We start from the raw sequence: 23,933 nt of genomic DNA on the forward strand, positions 1-23,933 counted from the left end.
AGATGAAATTAGATGAGAGGAAAAAAGAGACACAGGCACACACGCTCACACATGACACGAAGCAGGAGTTTTCAGGATCTCTCTCTGTTTTGTCACGTGGAACTGTTTTACAGCTGGAAGATTCCACTCCATTTTTAGCACTCTACACACATGATGATGATGCTATATGAAAAACATGCAAATTAAAATATATATCTGGCCAAAGTTTATTATTAATCTAGGCATGCTTGTTTAGAAATAAGACAAGCATATCCAGCCCGTATTACTTTAGTGTTAAATGTTGACTTCTGCACTATCTATCAATGCTGCAGTCTTAGAAATTTAAAGTTAAATGGCAGAAGAGGTTTAAAAGGCAGAAGAGACAAGATGGTTTGAAAAACTTCTGTTGCAGTGGTAGAATCAAAGTATTTTCATCAGATGGTTTGCTAGTTGTTAACACAGGAGGGAAAAAGCAAGTAGTTGACTTGGAATTTCATCTAGCATACAGGCATTCAGTTAAGGAAGTACATTTACAGGAACTTTAGCCAAATTAGTCCAATGAACACCTGTGATGAGCCATTGCTGGGAGTTCTGTGGTAGGGTACTGAGGAGACTGTGTCCTCCTACTGCAGGTACCTAAAATGGGATGACGGTAATGGAACTTAAAGGCTCTATAGGAGAGAGGAAGAATCTGCCTACCCTGTGCCCATCAAAGGCTTTTGTCACTCCCTGTCCCTTCCAGTGTAACAGCTACCAAATCATTGCAGTTTATGTTATTTAATGCTATTAAAATAAATTAATGCCAACTTTGGGTTACCTTAAACAGCTCAGCTGTGAACTGTGACAGTCAGCTGGTGCTGTGTAAAGAGCTGCAATATCCTCCGATAGAGTGGGTACCTCCAGGAGGAGGGTGCAGCAGGGATCGGGGACTGCCAGGAGGTAAACTACCACTGCTAGTGCCCAAGAGCCTGGAGATCTGTCATCTCTGAATGCTTTTTCTTTCTTAAGTTTTATTTCCTAGCATAAGCTTTTTTTATATTGCAGTTTAACATAATGGTCCTGTTCAATCACCGGGTGTAAAATTTGTCTAGGCAAATGTAACTCTTACATGAATTGGCTGATGAACTGTAGGAGTGTGGTTGCTTGAAGATGCTGAGCCTTTGTAACAGCGTCATAGGTCTTGCTGGTAGCGTATCGATGGCCTGAATTCTGAACCCGATTTTCAGATTTTAATGGCAATTTCCATATTTTACATGAGGAGTTTACTACTACTGTAGTATTTCCATGTCTTAAGAGTTGAGCAGAAATGTCACCAGCAATGAAAACTGGCAGGAGTTATCTTGGTCCTACCTTGGTCTGGGTCGTTGGTAGGAGGCAATCCGCCTTTTAGACACTTGATGTAACGGGATAGCTGCCGTGCGCTGGCGGTCCTTTGTTTCCCACTGGCACCCACGAGCTGTGTGGGTGGAGGGCATTCACGAGGACTTCCAGCAGTTAGGAGGAAGCCCAAAGTAAACTTAGTTTTGAACCAATAACTCTTCAGCTTTTATAAAGGAGTAGGGAGATTCTTTGGTGTAGGACTCCAGTTCTCCTTTGCAGAACTCCAGTGCAACAGTGTGCTCTTAGCATTGTATTTCTGAAGAACCACATATTAAGGGAAAAGTTTAACCAGAGAAGTGCTTAGGTGATGAAGGGATTTCTGGCAGTAACTAAGAAGTGCAATAATGGTTGATTTCTTTTGAGGCTGATCCTGATATTTGTAGTCTTTACATCCTATTAATTCCTTGAAAGATAAGCTGATACAAGAATGATTTGCCAGGGCCAATGGCTCTTCTAAAAATCTTGGCTCAGGTTATATCCCCCTTCTCTCCACATATAAGATAAAAGCACTGTGAATATGAGGTTAACTGAATTCAAATAGAAGACTCTCTCGAGTTATTGCATTCCTTAGAAAATAAATACATTTCTCATATGGTTGAGATTGATCAAAAAAGTATTCTGTATGCCAGTGATTACATTCCCATCTGTGATTAAGGTTTTCTGTCTGCATCTGGTTTTCACATTATATTTCTGTAACAAGAATCCTTTATATGGCAGAGTTCACTCTCTGTATTTTCTATTAGCTGCAGCTTGAACTACTGCACGGATCGCAGATTTACACATGTGGTTTTCATTACTTCATACCATTGAGAAAAAGTAATATTTGTTTGGGAAAGTATGTTTTTCAAAATTTCCATGGTAATACAACATGTTGATCCTTTTTTATAACACTCTTGTAAGACTACAAATTGTTTGAGGCATTCTACTTTCAGTGAAGTTCAGACTTTAGGCAATTTTGCATGTACATTCGAACAACAGCAGCAGTTGACAATTCAGGAGGCAAAAATAAATTTAAAAAAGAAGATTAGCATAGAATGAGTATAGCAGAATGCATCCATCACTTTGGAAAATGTGGCATATAGAGAAAATGAACGTGGGGCTGAAACAAAGGAAGAGTAGTAAGTTAAAGTGATGTCTTTATTGTAAAGTGGACGACAGATGGGTACTTTTTTTTTTTGAGTAAGAAATTTTTTTTTTTACAGTAAGAGGTTTAAAAATCTTTCACCAGCCATGAAAAAGGAGTATGTTATTCAGCAGACGCAGATACTGAATTGTTATATGTTACATAATTTAAGATATTTGATCATAATTATTTCTAGTGGCCAAATTAGTAAAGGTTATCAAAACATGAATACGTCTTTACAGATGGCTGCTGTGTGTAATTCTGAATCCAAAATACGATGTTAATTTAATGTTCCACTGTAAGTCCATATTTCAACCAGATTGTGCTATCGTCACTCGGTAGAAAACTTAATGTTTAAATGATCTCAGTGAAATTAATAGAGCGACTTGGTCAGTGAAGGATTTTTCAGTTTTGGTAGGGACATGAGTTTATGGCCATAAAAATCAGATCAAACAATAACAACAATTTAGGGAATGTTGTATGCATTTATGGAAATGTAAAGTGTTATGCAAAAGTCTGGACAATTGAAAAATACACAATTTGTGATAATGCCCAACTGAAAGGTAAATTTATTGCCTAAATGAGAACGTGGTGACAACTAGAGAATTTCATACAAAATAAAAATCATTTTAGAAAAGTAGTTATAGCACCCAAGTTGGGGAGCCCTAGCCACATTTTGGAGATTGTTTTCCAAATGCCAAAGGCGGTTGTGTCATATGGAAAGCTTCACAGTTGCCAAATCCTGGGTAGAGTCCTGCAGTCCTTACATGCCTCTCGTTTTCACTGAAATCAATAGAATTTTGGCTTGTGTCAGGTCTGGGGGGGAATGTCCGACCACGAACACGGGAAAGAAAGGACTTTGAGTGGTGAACTCCTTTGTTCTGTAACCTTAACTTTAACTTGGGAAGGTTTGTTTTGATTTGAGAAGGGTGCTTGTTTGTGGGAAAGATTGCAATTTCTAGCACAAACACGAATGTGATCTTTTGCAAATGCCCTTGGGCGATACATTTTTTTGCAGTAAGATTTAGTCCAGGAGAGGGTTGGGGCTGGGTTCTGGGTTAGATGCATGCAGCTGCAACCACATCCTTATGCATGCTTAACTTTATGTCCCGAAATACCTGAATAGTGGATGCAGATTGAAGCATGTACGTAACTGTGTGTGCCTGGCTCTGAAAATCTTTCTGCCTTGACATAATTACAAACCCCTGAGAAGCATATTAATGTCTTGGAAAAACTGACAACGCTGTAATACAGACTCATACGAATGACAAAGTATTTGTGTAACCCAAATAAACAGTTTTTGTAGGTGTTGGAGTGGGAGGGAAATTGCCTTTTCAAAAGTGGGAGGATGATTTGTAAATATATCAACAGCTTTTTGATCTCCCTTTGTTTAAATGTGTTTGCTGTAATGACTTACAAATCCAAATTAGTATAGCGATGTGTAATTGCAAGGTCTCTATTTTTAGTGACCATGCTTGTTTAATAAATGATTCTCTAGAGCTTCTGTTGAACCAGGTAAAGTATGTAATATTTTATATTATATGAATGTATTTAAACCCAAGCATTTTTACAGAATTAGTTAATAGGTGTTTTCGTGGTAGAATACAGGCTGCCCTTACTTTGTTGCCCTCTATATGTCAACTATTTTAAATGAGCAACTTATGAAACAGCCTTTGTTGAAGAATTAATACAGTTTTAAAGTACTGCCTTATATTTACTAAGAATATGTGGGTAATTGATTTAGAATGATAGCGTTTCTGTCTTCCCTTTTTATTTAAAAGACTGCTATTATCATGCAAATGAAGGGGTGTGGTGCTTCAAACTGGCTGTGATATGTGCTTCTTCTTCTTTCTTTTTTTTTTTTTTTTTTTTTTTTTCCCTTTCTTTCATTTGTTGTTGTCAGTAGAAAAGATTGATCTCTGGGCTGGTGAACATAATATCTGTCCCAGTCAGAAAAGGAAAGAGGAAATTAGCAGAGCGATTGGTGGAGAATGATATCTGTCAAAAGAAACACTTGGAGAGCACTGAGTTTAGTGATAGGTGACTGCCGGAAAAAAGGGAACTTTGAATTTTGTCAAGGTAAGGAACAGAAAAATATTTGATTTTGTAATGTGCATACCTTTTAGAAGTTATTTTTAATGACTGTACCTTGCCTTGTAAACTGTAATTAAAAAAGAAATCTTTCCCTTTAGCCTCCAAAGAGTCTGCTTAAATCAATGAAGGTGGTGTCTTCATTTTAGTATCACTGAGAAAGAGGACAGCATAACAATAAAATCCCTAAGTGATGACTTTTCTAAAATCTTCCTTAGCTTAAAAATACATATATGTGATATTGTTTAACTGTGTTTTTTGTGTTTTTGATGACATAGGTGGTCTTTATCTGGTATGTAAATATTACTTGGCTGGGCCGTGAAACTAATGAAGTTCAGTTTCCTGAACTGTGAATTGGAACAATATTTGCAACCAGGTTAAGGGACAGTTGTAATCACATTGGCAAAATGGTTGTGTTTGTAATTTAGAGGAAGCCTCTGGTAAACTCATTGCATTGGGAATCTGTGGTAAATTTGATTGAGATGATATTTGGAATGGATATTTCTGTTTCTTGTGTGCAAAGTTTTTTACCGTACTGGAAAAGTACATCTGCTATGGCAGAACTAAACTGATAGATAACCTATGACTGTCATTCCTGTCTTTACTGTAACTACATTTTTTCCCCTAAAATTGTGTGTCTAGATGGCAAGAAACTACTAAACTGATTTTAAGTGCTTTCCAACCCTCTGATACTTTCTTTCTCAATGTTGGACCATTTCGCCTATGCCGTAACTTTGATAAAAGTATGATACCAAAACAAAATTAACAGTGTCTGAGTACTCTAGGCTATGCCCTGTGCAGCTTTGAAGGCAGCTAAGCCTTGATCATATCACTTGTCTCCCCACCCGAGATGCCGTCCTCTCCGCGGCCCACGCTGCTCTGCATCTCTCTGGAAAGGAGATGGAGCACAGCTGAGGGAGCCAGCAGGAGGCTCTGCACATCGCATCATGGCAAGGGGCCGGGGCTGCGGCTTTAGGCATCAGTGTGAACATACTTTTTAAAAATTAGCTGCTCTGTCTGTGGGGTGTGGAAAGGAGATGGAGCACAGCTGAGGGAGCCAGCAGGAGGCTCTGCACATCGCATCATGGCAAGGGGCCGGGGCTGCGGTCTTGTGCATCAGTGTGAACATACTTTTTAAAAATTAAATCCTATTAAAAATGAATTTGCATTCTAATTCGAGTTCCTAGCTTAGTTTAAAACAAGTAAATGTTTCTCTGGGACCTTCCTGTACACAGGCAGAATGAATAGTCTTAGCAGGGTTTCTTCTTGCATTTTTATTTTGTTAATTTAACAGTGTATAGCTTCTGACTAATTCTCCTTTTTTCAGATACAGTCTATTTTTCAAAGTGCAAGTGTACCCGGTACAGGTGGTTGTTCGTTGGTTTCTTTTGCCATATGGGTCTTCATAAAGGATTTTAAAAATAAATAAATGTAAAAGTAGAGATTTCGTGCCTGAAGCATGCAGTGCTGGCATACTAATGGGAAGCTTATTGTGGTTTATTGCTGTCAGAGCATGTGCAAGATAATGGGAATTTCCTACAACTTAGGAGAAGGGCATGTTTTCTAACACTTTTCATTTTTGTAGAAAGAGGGAATGAATATGACTAAAATTCACTTCTAAAGTCCAAATGATCTGGTTGTACTACTGAAATACTCACAAATGGGAGGGAACAGCATATGTTACCTGTCTTGTTAACCGTTGGCCGGGTCAGGCTGCCTGTATCACCTGGGTGCAGGCGCATCTCTACCATTGTGAAGTTGCTGTATACTAAATGATTTCCTTTCCTGTGCAGTCCTATCAGTGTATACCAAAACAAACACATCCTCTCTATAACACAACTTACAGAGTTAATGATATTGTATAGTTTTCACCTTGGTGATGAAGATAATCCAAAACTGCTTTGTAGCTCTTTATAAAAGAGAGTGATCAATAGTGGTTAGCAATTGTTAGATCTTCAGGCATTCCCATTTTGCCATTTACTTGGAATGAGGTGACTGGATAAGGTCCCTACATCTGGATGTATGTTTGTCACACATTCAAAAATTTTAGTCTTAAATGGCCAAGAAGCTTCACATTGAAATTTGGATGAGTGATTAGAGATGAGGCCAACACTCTTATAGCTTAACTTAATATGGACTTTGCTGTGCCCAAGAAGATTTGACTTGCTATTTGAAACCAAAATGGAATAAAAGGCAAAATAAAAGGTGTTTGAGTCTATCGCCTCCTTGAAGCAGTGACCTCTTGTAGCATTAGACTGCCCATGCTTATGTGATCCCTTTCAAGCATCCTCATCTTTGTTTTGCTATTGCAACGTCTTCTTTTCTTGGGTTCCTTTTTTATCTTTGTAACAATTGTTGGCTTACCTATGTAACTTAAAGAGTACAATTGAAATAATAAACCCCCCTTCTAACACATAACAGATGCAAAAGGGGACGAGTGTATTATAGACAGCAAATTGTCATTACACAGCTCACAATCAGATTTTCATCTGTTCATGTGGCGCACACCTGTGGCTTGCTGGCGTTGCTCTTGATTGGAGTGTGAGAGATCTTAATGAAAAACAAAGCCGGGATGACAGGAAGAGACTCCATGGCACACACGGGTTACTTCACACGTCGTAAGAAAGTGAAATTCGAAACACGCTGGTTTGGAGAGAACGCCTCGTGGTGAGGGAGCGTGCCTGGGAGGCTGCAAAGGGAACCGGGGCCCTCTTTATTGCTGCCTTCCAAATACGGCATTTTTCTCTGTCGGTCAGGTTGATTTGGACCAGTTGAGAGCGGTGGCCGATTTCTCCAGTTTACTTTCTGAGCCAGTAAGAGTATCCTGGGCAGGAATCCAGCTTCTGAAGTACAAAGAAAATAACCCATAATCTATAGAAAGCGCTGGCGGATGGGGAAGGGAGGAAATTTACAGAGAATAACTGAGTTTGAGAACAACTGTGTTGAAAGTAGAATGTAAGGGGAGTGTGTGTGTGGCATTTGTATTTATTTTAATTTGAAAATACGATCTTTGAAACCTTCAGGGTGAGCAGAGGATGAGCTCTCACAATATGATATATTTATTAGTAAACTGAAACCAAGCGCTCCAGCTGAAGCTGAAGTTCCTTTTTCAAAGTCATTTTTTTCCCTGAGTTTGCCGAGTTTGGGTTCTCTCTTCCCCCCTCCCCCCCTTCTTGGTAACATACTGTGGCTCTGATAACGTTAATGGGCTTTGCCCCACATGGAGCAGCGAGTGTATTGTACCACTGCTCACTGATCCCAGGTCAGTGTGATGCGTGAAATCAATTTATTTGAATCTCTTTGCCTGTATAGGAATTTGGCGGCGTGCCAGTTGTTTTCATTTAATGTTCTTTGTGTTGAACACAGACAAGCAGGCATGCTTTTGTACTCCGCTTTCTTCTGGGCTCTTCTCTTTTCAGCCAATATTCTATTCTGTGGATTTTTCGGAAAGAAGTAGGAATGTGTTACCTTTTTTAAAAATCATTTTTGTTTAAATAGCCTTTAAAGAGCGTAGAAACTAGGTCAGTCATAGAGCAGCCTGTCTAGGGTTTTCACTGAGTGTAGGTGGTAACACCTGCCTTTTCCCATTTCTTAAATTTGGGGAAAAAGAGAGAGAAAACACTGGTCGATTTTTCTAATGCCCGGTTCTATGATTTATGTCCTCTTGCAAGACAAAGACTCCTCAATAATGCCTAAATCAGAATAATTTTATTTCTAAATAAGTGAATGCCTGTAAGTTGGTTGGACGAATTGGAAACACTTTTCATTTTTAGTGATGACCTTAAAGTAAGCATTAATTTGGGAATCCCTTGCCTCATCTTTCTGTCTGTTCCTCCCCTCCCCCAGATATTTAACATTTTGACTGGCTGGCTGAAGAACAGCTACCCCAAAGTACCCATTTCTTTCCTTTTTTCCTTCTTTTTATGAGAAAGCAGCAAGGCGTGTGGAACAGAGCAAGTAATTTAGTCCTTCTTAAATAGAGAAGGGAAAAAAAAAAAGCAAAAGGACTAGACAGCAGCAGATATTTCCAGGAGGATTTGTTTTAGAGCTTGGTGTCGGGAGCGGGAGAGGCGGAGAGCGGGAGTAGAGGACTCTGTTGATGCTCCGGGCGGTTGGTGCGGAAGTTGATATGCAGAACCGCGGAGCCGCGGCGCAGGGGTCAGACTCGTACACATCAGCCCCGTTTCCTTGTTTAATTACCTGAAGAGCAAAACATCCAGGCTGGGAGTGTGTGAAAACCCAGTATCTCGAACAGCAGTTTGCTGCTCTGACATCCTGCGAGGCCAGCCCCGTCTGTCCGCAAACGTCAGGGCTGGTTCCTGACAGCGGGCTATCTCTGCCGGGCCTGGGTTCCTTCCATTCAGGAGGCATTGTGTGGAAGAGGGTTTGGTCAGGAATTTGAGGTTCCTGCCGGTTCTTCCAGCCCGGACAACCCTGTGACAGATAGGCCTGATTTTTTTCTTTTAAAGAATAATAATAAAAAAAAATTGGCTCTTTTTAGTCTTTCCCTTGTAATTCTGGCATTGGTATAATACCGACTGAAACAAAACATGTTAACCCTTTCGCTTCCGAATTTGCGGCTTTTTCCTTTTACTTTGTTGTTCTTTCTCCCCTTGCTTGACCTCTTTTATTGTCAGAGGTAGTCTTCTGAGGAGCAAATTCTTTCAGGTGGAGTTTGTGCTATGCAGCAAATAAACTTATGAAAATATTAATTTTTTTCGTAGTAATCGCTAACATAATCATTGTACTTAGTATTTTAAGTTTTTCATTTTCAGCATGCTTGGCAACATTGTTTTTATTCATCCCATGGAATAAAACCAAGCCAGTGTTTGTTCTGGCATGGCCCGTTAAAACAGTGGTGGCAGCTATCAGCGCTTTCGTTCCCATTATTCATGTGGTTTTCTTAGATGTCCAGCTTGGTGTTCAATTTTAAAATATTGGGATAGGGTCAGTTATAGTCCTTGCTCCTCGTAGCTGCTGTTTGTTGAGGTCACTCAACAGGCTGAAGGTACAGGTGCACGAGGCAGGGCTCTGTGCACCAGTCAGGTTTTGGCCCATAGATGGAAAGTGTTCGTCGGGATGTAAAACTCAAGATCATCGCTGAAAGATACTGAAATGTTCATTTAGGTAAAGGTCTTGATTGTTTGGGTTTTTTTTAATTTGTGAAGAATTAAGTGTGACTTCTTGTTTGAATGACAAATGAAGAATGTGACTCTCATTTGGGTAATTTTAATACTCTAGTTTATAGCACAGTGCTGTTCATAGTTGTACTGGCAGAACTTAAAATCACAAGGTACAAGTAGTAGAGGGAGGGAACATAGTTAATATGGCTTTGCAGCAAAAATGAGTGTAGTGTGTGACTATTGCCTCTTATTGTTGTGGGCAGAAGCTGGTCCAAGAAAGATATTTGTGGTTGTAGGACTGGAGAAGGGAGAGCTGAAAGTTAACTATGGTTTTGTTTTCTTTTATGCTGAAGGCTTTCGGTCCAGTCCATGGAGTTATGCCTGTAGTCTTGGAGGACATTTTCACGTGCTGATGATTTTGGGTACTTTGTAGGTGAGATCAAAATCATTTGAGCAGTAACTTATATTTTCCGTGATAATATTTCATTAGGATTTTGTAATATAGATTTAAGGGCATACTTTTCTTCTTGCATGCAGACATTACCAGGTAAGAGTTTTGGGGACCCTTCATTAAGAGAAGGTAGCCTTCAGTGAGCATACTCAGCTGGGAATCAACGATAGTGCAGTGGGACCAAAAGAGTCATTATGATCTATTGTGCCACTAATCCTCCATCTAAGAAGGATTTGCGGGGGATGGTGCAACAAAAGAGCTGTTATAGTGTATCAGATCAATAATCGTGATCTAATAAACTCTTAAATATGTACATAATCCTTCATCTTTAGAATCAGGCTCCCCTTTTTCATTATGAACTCCTTAGGCTACGCTGGTGTAAAGGTGCCTTTAAGTAAAAGTGAATTACTTAGACATGTAGTTTTAAATCTCTTTATCCTGTCGTACTGTAAAGAAGCCATAGTTTAAATAAGCATTGCTTGTATCTACAGGATAAAAAAAGATGGTTTATGCATTGAGGTCAGTGTCATGTTCCTATAGGGTTTGTACATATCAAGGAAGTTATGTGTCTGTATGAAAGTGCTATTAGTTAGTTAAACCTTTACAAGTCATGTAAGTTGCATCCCTCCTTCCAGTGTTCTACATGCCTTTATGTTTTTTTGCAGAGTTCATAATCTAATGAACTGTCCATGACCTCTAGCCAACCATTGCCCATCTCAACCAGCAGCATAGTAAAAGAAAGTTCTCCATGGATGCGTGGTGACGACAATAACCACACTGTCTTTCCTCCCACTCGTCGGGTGTCTAGCTCCTCTTTGAAAATGGCAGAAAATGATAGCCTTTAATCCATGGTGGCCAACTCAAAAATCCCTCAGAGATAATGGTTTTAAATCAGCATCCTGTTTGAAAAAATATTTATCTTGGGCATCTCCGCAAGCCTCTGCTGTGACAATCTTGCTCAAGGAAAGTTCTCATGGATAACGGTTCCCAAGCTGGTTTGGGCTTTATTAAAACTGGCACCTTGCATTGTGCCCAAACACTTATTGCTGCTCTTTGCAGATGTTCCCCTAGTGTGAAGTGGTGTAATTTGCTCTTGGTATGAAATTCCACTTCATAATCACCTCTGCATTCTTCTCCTGCTTCTCTTCTGAATGGCTGCAACGAAGCACCATGCGGAGTACAACACAATTAGATAAAATGAAATGATATTTAAAGGCCTGTGTTCGTCAAGGCTCCTCCCTGTTCCTAAAGAAACAAAGATTTTGTATGTTAATTTTCCTTAGCCATGATGGGATTAGTCTGGGTCAGACTAAAAGCACAAAGCTTATCTCAACACATTGTGCTTCCAGGGAGCATGGTGTGCTCCTCGGGTTGCACATTAAGTGGATCCCATTCTGGCTCAGTTTTGTAGCAGAAACCTAACTGGCACAGTGTTTGTCCCTCAATGTTAGAGTGCTGGTTGTTGAGCTTTCATTTATGTGTTAATTGCGGGTAATATTTTATGGTAGTATTCACAACTTCAAATTCTGGAACTTCTAACTTTCAGGGCTAGCAGAGGCAGGAGAGGATGAATGTCCAAGGCAGCAGGAGCGGAGACAAGTCATTGTGCTGGTTTTGGCTGGGATAGAGTTAATTTTTTTCACAGTAGCTAGTATGGGGCTGTGTTTTGGGTTTGTGCTGAAAACAGTGTTGATAGCACAGTGACTTTTTAGTCATTGCTTAGCCGGGCTTACGCAGAGTCAAGGCCTTTTCTGCTTCTCACACCACCCCACCAGCGAGGAGGCTGGGGGTGCACAAGGAGTTGGGAGGGAACACAGCTGGGACAGCTGACCCCAACTGACCAAAGGGATATTCCATACCATATGACATCATGCTCAGCATATAAAGCTGGGGGGAAGAAGAAGAAACAGGGGCAATGTTCAGAGTGATGGTGTTTGTCTTCCCAAGTAACTGTAACACATGATGGAGCTCTGCTTTCCTGGAGATGGCTGAACACCTGCCTGCCGATGGGAAGTACTGAATGAATTCCTTGTTTTGCTTTGCTTGCATGCACGGCTTTTGCTTTACCTATTAAACTGTCTATCTCAACCCACGAATTTTCTCACGTAGTGCTTAGCTGCTGGCTGGGGTTAAACCACGACAGTCATGTAGTGGATTGCGGAAGGGAGGTGTGTAGCAGGGTGAGGAGGTGGCCCCAGAATCAAGAACATAGGGTTAGACGTGATGGCAGAGAGAAGGCAGAGGGCACTGAACGGAAAAGTAAGAGAAAAACGTGATGGAAGGTGTAACTAAGGAAACAATGGAAAGAAAAAGATATATTTGACTCAAATCAGTACCTTCCCTTTGTCACTCACAAACGATAATGCTTTTCCATCATCAAGGGTTGAATGAGTCTGTGTACTGATTCTGCTGTGTTTCCAGACACTGAACTGCATTAGAGCAGTTCACTTGGTAATATTGCTTTGCCATTTTAGCAATTACAGGGTCTGCCAGTGGGTTGTCCTATTATAACTGTGAGAAAACTCATCCATAACCACTTTTCTGTTAGGACTTAGTTCTTGTTATGTAAAAAGGTGCCCCCCTGCCTTTATGCCATTAGACCTTCTCATTCATCAGGGAGAGCTAAAATATTTGATGAGGAAGTGGCTTTCTCACCTGGCTCTGGAGAGCAAATAATTTAAATGGGGAAATAATGCTTAGCTGACCTAGATATGCTCAAATATTTATTTACAGTCCTCATTCACTGCACTCTTAAATGACTCAGTAGTTGACGGATGTCATACTAAAATAAAGGCATTAATAGTAAACACCAACATACTGTACAATGGCACTGCTGTGATGTTGCTGGCACTACCATGTATATAAACACATAACAAGGCATGCAGAATGGTTTCTAGCCCGTTACAGTGGAGGCCAGTGTAAAGATTTTGCTGTCTGATGTAAAACTAAGCTTTATTTTCTGAATGCTTGTCAGTTTGTTTTATAAGCACGACGTTATCCTTACATTGTTGAATATATACATACACATTGACTAATATTATTCTTTGGTTTTCCTTATACATCTGATGACTATTGTGGTTTGCAAATTTGTATTGAATCTCATCAGCAACAATAGCTTTGTACTGAGGCCCCTTTGAACAAAGCTTTTGTACCATTATAAATGTAGTAAATAAGTACATATTGATCAATATATGACAAAAGGGTGAAGAAGGGAGGTCAAGAGGTAAGAATATTTCCGTATAAAACATTTTTTCCCTGTTGAAAATGGCAGTAAGAGCATAAATAAATGTTTTGTATTGCTGTGTATTTGCTCCACCTGGTGGATTTTCCTGAAAGTGTTTTTAATCCTTGCTAATAAGGGGAAGCTGTCTTTAATTAAGTATAAAACACAGTACCAAGAGTGAAGGCAACTTTTTTTTTTTTTTTTTTTTTTTTAGAGTAGCAATAGCATTGCAAAAGGCAGATTTGGGGAAAGAAAACATTAAAATTAGATATTTCTCTTGGCCACACTCGGTCAGCACAGTAATCTCTTCGAAAGCATAGCATTCCAAATCAATTAATGATAACAGTTTACTCTTGGACTCATCTAGAGATTAGTAATTAAAAAGTCCAGATCTATGGCTTGTGGGGTTATACGTGATCAGTGAAATCGAGGATTTGCTATGGCTCCCTCCACCAATTTGTGAGCCCCCCTGATGAGAAGTAGCAGTGCTGTTGAAAAAGAGAGTTCCTGCGCTGAAGTGTTACTGCTGTACATCGGCATAAAATCTGTCTGTCATTAAGCTAGCTTTGCAAACATTGTTTTCTTTGGAATTCGTAAGGACTCGGTTATGCTTTGATCATCTCATTGTTCTCCTTAGGTTATTTTTTTCCTTTAGAGTGTAATGGCTCCCTAACAGAAGGTGAAGTTTAGAAAATAGTGTCTCCATATGCAAGGGATTTGGAGACCTTTTTATTGTCTTTAAAAATGTCATTCATAGTCCTCATTAGCATTTATTGTTGCAAGCGTACAAGCAGAAAATGTGAAATTGGTATGTCATGAATAGCTCCACAGAGCTCTAGAGCCCTGAAATTTTGCCTGCAGTGTGGTGTGGGGCAGGCATTGAGAGAAAGCTGGCCAGATGGCTGCCAGCACAGAGCAGAGCTGCAGGTTTTTGTCTCTGGTGCTGAGAGGAGGGAAAGTTCACTGGAGCATACGCTATCACCCCTTGCGTTTTAACAAAACTAACTCGCCATCAGTCAAAACGGGGAGGTGGTGACATTGAAACAAAAGTTTTCAATATAATGTAACAGTCCTTGTCAAATGAATAAAATATGTTTAGTTAGTGTCACAAATATTGACATGTTACAAAGAAAAATGCAAGGCTCGAATTTATGGCTAGTGGTAGATACGCTTTCACACAAATATGCTCTCACATTATCTTTATTATGAAAATCCTATGCATTGAAAAGACATCGATTAGAGGTCAAAACTAGGGTTAATATACTACAGCAGGAGGAGTTTCCCTACCCATGTTAAACGAGCAAACACTCTGAGCTTCAAGTCAAAAAGCAACTGATAGCTTGAAACCTCTTTTTTTCTTTTCTTTTTTTTTTTTCTTTTTTTTTCCCCCTTTTTTTTTTTTTTCTTCTTTTCTCCTTTTTGGATCTTAAAATATGACCCTAGTTAAGATCTTCTTGCCCAGGCTTCTCCAGGTCACACTGAATGTGTTCTTTCTCCTGTCAGTGAAACAGCATCTTTGGTATTTTCTTGTGTCCTTTCAGAAATAATATCAAATCAATATCAAATTTTCTAAAGTGCTTCAGCGATGTCTATGCTCAGATGGTGTGGTAATTTCCTTTGAATCCGAATGATGATAGAAATTAACAGTCAATTCTAATTTACCCACATTATAGAAAATACTGTATTTAATAAAAAATGCAAGGCAAAACCTGGTTTAGCCCAGATCAAGTGAAAGAAATAGACACCAAACCAGGTACATATATGTGAGTTTGTCCACTTGAGTGTTGCAACTAAAATGCACATTTTACGCTGTAAGAGCATGTGTTCTTTAAGACCTGAAGCATATGTTGGCCCTCCCATTCTGAGCCAATTAATTTTTGGTGGAACAATTCTTCTCCTATCATAGGTATTTATGTATATTTTCATTGTTTTAAAAACCGAAATACACCTGAAATGCCACTGGGATTTCTGGCAACATGCAACAAGAATGAATTTTTTTCGTTCTTTTTTGATCAAAAAGCAATAGGCAATCTAGGTTGCCAAGTCTGACCCAAAAGGTTGCCTTTTCTTAGCAGCTGATTTGAAATCCTCTTTAGAGGACTAATTTCTGATTATCCCATTGAAATAATATGACTTTTATGTTTTTTTAACTGAAAAAAGAGATGAATGCTTTCTCACCTCCAATGAATTTAATCCAGTACTAGAGATAACATGATGAACAGTTTCTCTTGGACAACCAAGAATATTTCTTCCCAGCTGGGTGACTCTAGCTTTCAACTATTGAGTATTTGTGTAGGTAATCTCAATTAGTCTGTGTTTCATGGAGCTATGTATGTTTTAAGAGTCCCATTTGTCTTTTTTTCAGAAGTCCAGAAAACCTTGCCAATAAGGAAATGCTTAGGGAAATGTTTAGTGTTATCTGGCAAATGTTTTGTGTTGCATGCATTAAGAGCTACTGCTAACAGATAAGCACATATCTTATTGGAATATTTTAATTCCGTTTCCAAGCAAAGGATTAGAAGTTTATAAAGTGCCTTTCTTGAATAGCTTGAGCTTTTTTGTGGTAAAAACAAGGGAGGCTAGGTACAATGTCATGGAAAAAGTCGCACTGAGGGTACCCATGGCAGTCCTAGGTGGACTACTATTGCACCAGATGATAGGAGATACTGGGCAGCAAGAAATTAGTGAGCTTCTCCTGAAGGTGTTGCCTTTACTCTACTTTGGTTGGACAATCAACTGAATAAAGTTCAGAAAGCATCCAGAAGTGGTCGTCCCCCGTCCCCCCCATCAGCTCTACAGCTCACACATTAGGTGGGTTTGCCCTGTCAGTGGGATGCCTTAAGAAAACACTAATAGCTTCCAGCTGGGTGGAAAATCAAAACGTTTGGGGGCTGACAAAACTAGCAGATTTGAATTTGAAAGCCCAGCTAATGCCTCCATTTTTATTTACCACTCGCCCATAAAAGATTATTTTCCAATATGTCAGCCTCATTTGGTGGCCAGTGGTCTGAAAGTGAAAGTGGAACAAGCAAGCGGGGAAATCTGGACATTAGTGAGTCCGCCCTTTCAAGCTGGTGTGCCACTTTGTGGAATGGCCTTCCCTGAGATTGGGGGGCTCCTAATGACCATTCATCAATGCTCGTTGACTGATCATTGAGTGCCTTCTCATTCAGTTTATCAAGTCTTGCACATAAAAAGTCAGAATAAGCATTATTCAGCTTTGTTAAAGCCAACTAGGAGTAAAATGCTCCATTTGAACCCATTTTGCCCTTGGTTTTTCACTTTGTTAATGCAGTCCTGCTTAAATGAGTGCTTTTATTGGGTCGGTTAGAATATCTGAAACTATTAATTCTCTTGTATTGAATAGCTGGTGGCAGGCCAGAGCAGATGGGGTAGAAAACTATTTGGTTGGGTGTATTGCTTTCAATTAGGATCAATGAGGTTTCAGCTCCTTTGAATTAACTCACTTAATACCCACTGTGTGAAGTCACAATGTATCACAACAGTCTGCTGTAAGTAGAGTGGGAAGTTGAGAAGTCCTACAGAAAAGCTTTGAGTTAAATTCTTCCTTCACTGTTAATAGAGAGCTTTCATTAACTACAGATGCGTTTCAGTGGACTCCCAGTCCCTGTTATTAAACTAGGTTTGTGCAGAAGGCAATCTCTGTACTTTTAAATGGTGATCATTTGGAATTTCTCTTTTCCATCAGGTCCGTGTCTTAGCGACCTTATATCATCCACTGCATAAGAATCTTCTTTTTTCCTCTTCAAATATATGAATATGGAGGCTGTTTTGCCTTCTTTACCCATTCTCAAAATTAAGAGTTATAGAGGATTATTTAAAATTATTTTGTAAAGTGTTTTGAATGATTGTCAAAGAAAGAGCTGATTCCCACCCAGGAAGGTGTAGCGTAACTTGCACCATAAAGAAACTGGCTGAAGATTATCTTCTGGATTTATCACTCTCTTTGTATCTCTTTCACGTTGGTATTACACATAATACCGACTCTTTTGATACAGCAGAATTGTTCATATGTTAAAACCACTGCCTTTCCTTTCTTAGCGGAGAATAAAACCATTTTACAGAATGGGCTGTCCACCTTTGCTTGGCTTCCTAAAATTTCAGACCTGGTGCAAAACCTGGTAGGGGCAAGCTTTAAGTGACCCCATTAAAAATGGGGGTGGGGTGGGGAAAGCGAATAAATATCCACAGATATTTATTCAGGGAGGACTGCCAAATGGGTTGCAGCCTGCCTCAGTGTATTAAATAATGAGAGGGAAAAACTATTCATGCAGCTGGCTGCTTGAGAAAATGCTGAAGTAGTCTCAGATGCACAGGCATTCTGTTAGCCCCTTCCACGAGCAGACTTCTAGGTGAGAATCTCCAGGGATCCAGGTTTTGTTGACGTGGATCAATTTAAATGGCAATTACTGTAGTCAGATAACAGCTTAAAAAGGCTTTTTACACACAGAAAAAAGATGCATAATCACATAGCATATGGAAGTTCAATTTCGTGAGCTGTGGTCTGTGGATTTACAATGTACTGATATTAAGACCTACTTTTAAGAGTGAATGTTGGTCGGTTTTATTAAAATGCGTCATACCTTTGACACGTTACTTTCTACTCTGAAGCTGATTTAGGCTGCATCTATGTTGATGAAAGGTTGCATTTCCAACTGTGAAAATGTTTTTCCTTTCATGTAGAGTACAGCATTAAAAAAGAAAACACAGCAAATATAATACTAACTGACTGGTTTTAAATAGTGCATCAAATAATAAAACAAAAAGAATGGTAAATTCTTTAAAGGCCTCTGTGGCGCAGACTTTGCTTGTTGCTCTCTCCCTTTCCCGCCTCCGCTTTTCCCCCCTTCATGAAAGCGGTCTGTCATGAAAACGTTTTCATGTTTCGGTGTTTCTCTTGGGCTCTCCGGCACTCAGAAATCCATTACAGAGAACTTCATTACAGTAGATATCTGATGAAGATGAAGAAAAGACCTGCCTCGAGTAGCAGACGTGTTATATTGTTAGTGCTGGGGTGTTTACTGGGGCGAGGGGAGCTGCTCCTTTTGCTTCTTTCATCGTCTTGAATTTGCCAGTCCTGTGTTTGGACTCTCTCTCCTATTTAAGTGAAGCTTAAGGGTGGCACTTCGATAGCGTTTAAAAAGTTACTGTGGAAATATCAGTAAATTAAGTGACTCATTTGCTTTAAGTGAGAAATATTCATGAGCTCAGTCCGGATATTGGAAGGGTTGTTATTTTTTGCTTAATTTCGCATGTGTGTCCTTTTCCTAACTAGATCTTTATCAGGCTCTGTGGCAGCTAGAGGAAGGAAGAGGAAGGCCTGAAAGCAGAGTTGTTTCGCTTAGTAGAGGCAGAAGATGGCATAACGAAAATCAGGGGGATGCATAAATAAGTACAAAAGGATGAGTCTTGTACTGACAAGAATGCAGCTCCTGAAGATCTGACTGAGTATCGCTGCTGTGCTATATGGTTTAAATGTATACTGCAAGGGCAAAGTCAAAACCAGGACCTACGTGCTAATTGCTAAAGAAATACTCGTTACTAAAGGGAGAAGCTTTTGCAAGTGCTAAATGGGAGGAGAGTTTTAAAAAGAAGATATTTTTTCTTGTGCCTGGAATTTTGTGCAAGGCTATATGTGCTACAGAAGGCATGTGAGTCAGGCATATGTTTCTCCTAAGAGGCAAGGATGTTTTACAAAGGACTAAAGAGGGACTGCTGAGAAGAAAATAGCCAGCTTTAGATAAAGCACTGTAACAAAGACTTGTAGTTTTATGTATCATGGTGTCCATTAAAGCTTAATAGGGAAGAGTGCATTGAACCTAGCCAGGCATACGTTATTCATGTGAAGGATAAACATTTAAGGGGTGTGCAAAATCGGAAATTGGGAGGACATGATTGTTTAGCTTTTGAAAAAGCTTTACAGGGAAGATTTTGTTTTCATCCCCCATGGATCACCATGCAAGGTAAAGGAGAGTAAGCTGCAAATGTTTGGAACATATCAATGCAGGAATCCCAGGGGGTTAAAAGCACTATAGTAAAATAAAAGTGGTCTGCTTTCTAAGTGTGTTCTATTTTACACATACTACTGAGAATCTGAGAAAGGGAGTGATTTTGATACTCCGTTCACTATAGTAAAACAGCATAATAACAACAAAAGTGTGGGGAGGGGAGGAGAAGGAGGGGGGACTCTCGTATATCCTCGTGCACGCTTTGAATTTCCAGCTAAATAAACAAACGCAGTCCTATGGAGTGCAAAATTATGGCTGTTAAAATAAAGAATGAATTTGTTTCCACTTTTGGAGGAGAACTGATTCAAAGAGACGCTTTTTTCTTTAATTGCTGTCCGCAGAAGAAAGGGTTAACTTTTAAAGAAAAAAATGAATAATTCAGCGTTTGGCATATCACTCTGCGTTTTACTTTCTATTCTTTGGTCATCTGGAACTTGGTGTGAAAGGTAGAGTAAAAGGAGTCAGCTGAGGGGAGCCGGGGTTGTGATAATTTGCACACACATCCCTGTCATTGTTCTGCCTGAAGAGACAGGGCTGGGTTCAAGGCCACATGTGCTCCTGTCATCATTCACATTTCTGCTCCAAGTGCAATACAGAGTGTCAGCTCTCCATCTGTCTTTGCCTGGCAAACGCACGCGCCCAGCATCCTGCCTCCAGCTACGCTGCCACAGCCAGTTCTGATGGCCCTCCTCGCTTCTCTCTGTTCATTCCAGAACAGGAGGCACTGAGCCCTAAATAAGCTTGCTTTTAGGAGAGAGCCATTTACAGTGTGGTATATTTTATCCAAGGATGCCTGGTGAGTTGAAATTATTGCAGCTCTTTCGGTTTTAAATGAGGAAACGCTAATTGTTTTTTGATAGTATTTTTTTCTTTTCTTTTTTTTCTTTTTCTTCTTTTTTTTTTTTTTTTTTTCTCTTTTACTATAGAGGGTGATTTGCAAGCTGATACGGGTACGGAGCGATCGTGGATGCTAATTCTGTTGTGTATATGTTTGGGGGAGGGGAATTTGTGCGAGGGAACTGCCAGAGATGATACTTACAGCAGGACTGGATGTTTCAATGAAAAGGGATAGAAATAGCAGAAAGTCACCGGCTTTGTGGGTGTGGGTCTCTGCACAGGGGATCATTTTGAGGGAAGAGGAATACAGCTTCGGGCAGGCTTTCATGACTGTCAGCTGTACCTTGAATCTGCAAACATTTGATCGGTAGAGATCATTCACAGCGTTCACCCATCAGCTGAAATTATCTCTGTGAAAAGCTGTTTATGTTAGAAAAGTGAAGGAGATTTATACAACAAATTATTCCAGCGTTGTCCTAAATCCTAGTCCTTAACTGTCACCAGGCAGATCACTGAAATATGTTGAGTCAAAATAAAACAATAAAAAAATCTGCTGAATTAGAGGAATTGCTGTGGAGCTGGAAATTTTAATAGGTCGGTTTCCTCAGGAAAATATTATCCTTGGATCTTACGGTCGCTTGTCTAATTGACAAGTGTTATTGCCAATGAAAACGGTGCTTCTATGCAGGGTGATTTGTCTGAGGGGTTTTGTGAGATGCTTGACCACGACCGAGTGGATTGAATTTGGTTGTGTTTTGTTTGGGTTTTTTTCCCTTTGGTAAGGATTGAAGAAAGCCATGTGCCCGATTATAGCAGCCTGTGTCTCTGGATAAAAAAAGACAGGGCTAGAGATCCTACAGCTGGCTGGTTCTTGTGGATTATTTGGGTAGGACAGGCAGAAGAGGCTACGCTTGATCACAGAGAGTCTGTACACCTCGCAGATGGTGTTTTGAAACAGTATCTGCCAGTTTGCTGCAACCACAGTTGCATGTAGGTATTGCCAGTTGTTGGAAGAATGTTTTCCTTTTAGGATTTTTATACGCGGTCATACCCTACTGCTGGTATGTTTGCTGATCCTCTGGTTGTAACAAGAAAGTGGGCTCTGTTTGCTCAAAGCACCAGGCTAAGAGGATTTATATGGTTGAAATATGGGCAAATTAATTTGCATAGATAACAACTGAGGACTATGAAAGGTCAATTTAACCCTTTAAACGTCAAATTTGATTTGCATGCATTACATTGCTGGGAATGTGGTCTTCATTAGAAATATGATGGTAATTCATTAATTTGGAAAACTGCGCATTCTACGTAATTTGAATCCACTGACGTTTCCCTTATATTTGTATGAAACTCCCCTTCTCGTGCGGTTTACTATTTCTGTGTTTTATTAAGATATTTAAATGTGCTAAAATGACACAATCTTATCAGTTTCGATCCTTGTGTGCATTATTTGGGGCTATTGGCAAACACTGCTGGAATGCCTAGAGTGGAGGTTTTTGAAAACCTATTAAGCCTTTGTCATTTAAATTACTTAATCTACCTGCTGGTTAAAATTTCATGCATCTTTAATCAAAATGGCACGCGCTACAGTCGAGTATCTATACCCTTATCAATACTCGTTAAGCTTTACCATTAAATAAATCTTTAATTTCCAGCATTCTCTTACAGCAATAGCAAGCAAGAAGTGTGTTTTAATGTCAGCTCGGAGTGTTAGAAAACCTTGCACTTGGATACAGAGAATACACTAACAGCTGTGACTGGGAGCATGTGCCAGAATGGAGATACTTGAACAGATCTGACACTTGGCTATTTTTGACACCCATCTGCACTTTTTTACTCTCCTCTAGGATGAACTGCCTCTCAATCTGTTCACAGCATATTTTAGCCCTTTAATATTGTGGTGTTGGGTTTTTTCAAATGGGCATTATTAGCCATCTGGGGCAGATTTTGTATTTTAAAAGTAAGCACATTATGTACAGGAGATTAAAAGGATGTGTATTTTTATGTAATCTGATATTATGTCAGTGCCTTTTGTGTATGTGTAAGTCTTGATTTCAGAAGCATCCCTTTAGTGATTCTGACATCTGAAGTCCTTCTTCTTTTGGGGAAAGAACAGGAAGTAATAAAAGCGGGTTCTGGTTTATGTGTAGCGATAACACTTTTACACAAAGTAAATTTGCCCTTCAAAGACGAACTGCTCATACTGTTATAATTGCGACTGGCCGCTCACCTCCTCGCTTCCCTGTCAGGGCAAAGCGACAGCAGCCAGGCTGGCTGATGAAATGTTGTAAAAGCGATTCAGATCTCTGTTAAGGCGCTACTGCAACTCTGAGGAAAGTCTCTGGAAAGATAATCCCGTTAACATGCAGCTTGCAGTAACCAAGTTAACCATTTTGTCATTCTATGTAGTGAACTCTAGGAAGTGCTTATCTCTAAGTAATTGATGCTGAGGGAACAGTGTTCAAATCTAATACTGTACACCGGTTTGTCTGATTACTGTGAATGTGGTGGTGGTTTTTTGGGGTTGTTTTTTTTTTTTTTTAGAACTGTTTAGTCCGGACTTTATTTATGAAACATTACAAATCTATCAGTCATTTTATAATACTTTCAAAGAACAGATGTTGGCCTACAAAATGCTTTATTATTGCCCATGGCAGTATTCAGCATGGTTTCCTTAAAAGGACAATCAGTGATCACAGTCATTGTAGCCCAGAAATAATGCTGCTCTTTCAGAAGATGGCCTGGTATTAGGTCAGACCACCCTTTCTTTACTTCTGCTCTCCAGATGTGGCTGCAACTTTTTTTTTTTTTTTTTAGTTCATGTTTCAAAAAAAATGGGTTTGTTTTCAAAATCTGGTTTTACTTAAGATATCTCCATCCTGGAGTGCATTTCATAAATTGCCCACATATTTTTCTTAGCAGAGAACTTTTTTTTTTAAGTTCATGTTTCAAAAAAAATGGGTTTGTTTTCAAAATCTGGTTTTACTTAAGATATCTCCATCCTGGAGTGCATTTCATAAATTGCCCACATATTTTTCTTAGCAGAGAACTTAACTGGCTGTAATTTTTAACACATGGCCACATCATGTGATATTTTCAAAACATTTGCACATAGCTTTAAGAAGGTCCCAGCAGAAATGATCCATCATCTCACAGCCAGCCCGTTTCTTAACAGCATATCTGCATTTTCCATTTAGCAGAGCTATATATTATTAGCTTACATTTTGGGTAGTAAAACAGTGCATTGCTGATTGTAAAACATGGACTTTATTATCTGCTGAAAATTGATTTGGCATTTATAGCCACTGTGTACTAGACTGGCTTTCTGGTTTTAACATTAGTGCTTGCAAGTGATGATTTGTTTAAAGAACAGAAACAAAATTGCCATGGACATAACTGTTAGTGTCCTAGTAACTGAACATTTGGACTATCCACCTGTTTTTTAAATACTTGCGTCTAAATGCTGTTATACAGCAAAAGTCTCCTAACAGTCCATTAACCGACTTGTTCTGTTCTAAGTTGCAGTTGCTATGCTGTTATATTAGGACAATTCTGTGTCTTACAAAACAAGTTTCCTGCCAAACGGGGAAAATGTGTCTGGAAATACTTAAGTCTGAGTGTTAACCTTGCATCATTATTCCAATCATCCTACATAATGACTTTATCTTCTTCAGGATTCGCATAGGAGTGAAAAGCT

At 39.5% G+C, this 23,933-nt stretch overlaps 1 protein-coding gene across 2 annotated transcripts in view; it reads left to right on the forward strand.

Moving 5' to 3' along the window:
• Window positions 1-4,473: 4,473 nt before the first annotated feature.
• RUNX1T1 (runt-related transcription factor 1; translocated to, 1 (cyclin D-related)) overlaps window positions 4,474-23,933 on the forward strand; it is a 92,874-nt gene continuing 73,414 nt past the window's right edge. The window contains exon 1 of one of the 2 annotated variants that reach the window (XM_009575211.1): window positions 4,474-4,561. In XM_009575211.1, the coding sequence (XP_009573506.1) occupies window positions 4,474-4,561 (88 nt within the window). Of the gene's footprint in view, window positions 4,562-20,081; window positions 20,196-23,933 lie in introns of those variants that run through there. The other variant, XM_009575212.1, reaches the window with a different exon arrangement.

Source organism: Fulmarus glacialis, unplaced genomic scaffold, assembly GCF_000690835.1.
Source record: "Fulmarus glacialis isolate BGI_N327 unplaced genomic scaffold, ASM69083v1 scaffold12473, whole genome shotgun sequence".
Taxonomy (NCBI): Eukaryota; Metazoa; Chordata; class Aves; order Procellariiformes; family Procellariidae; genus Fulmarus; species Fulmarus glacialis.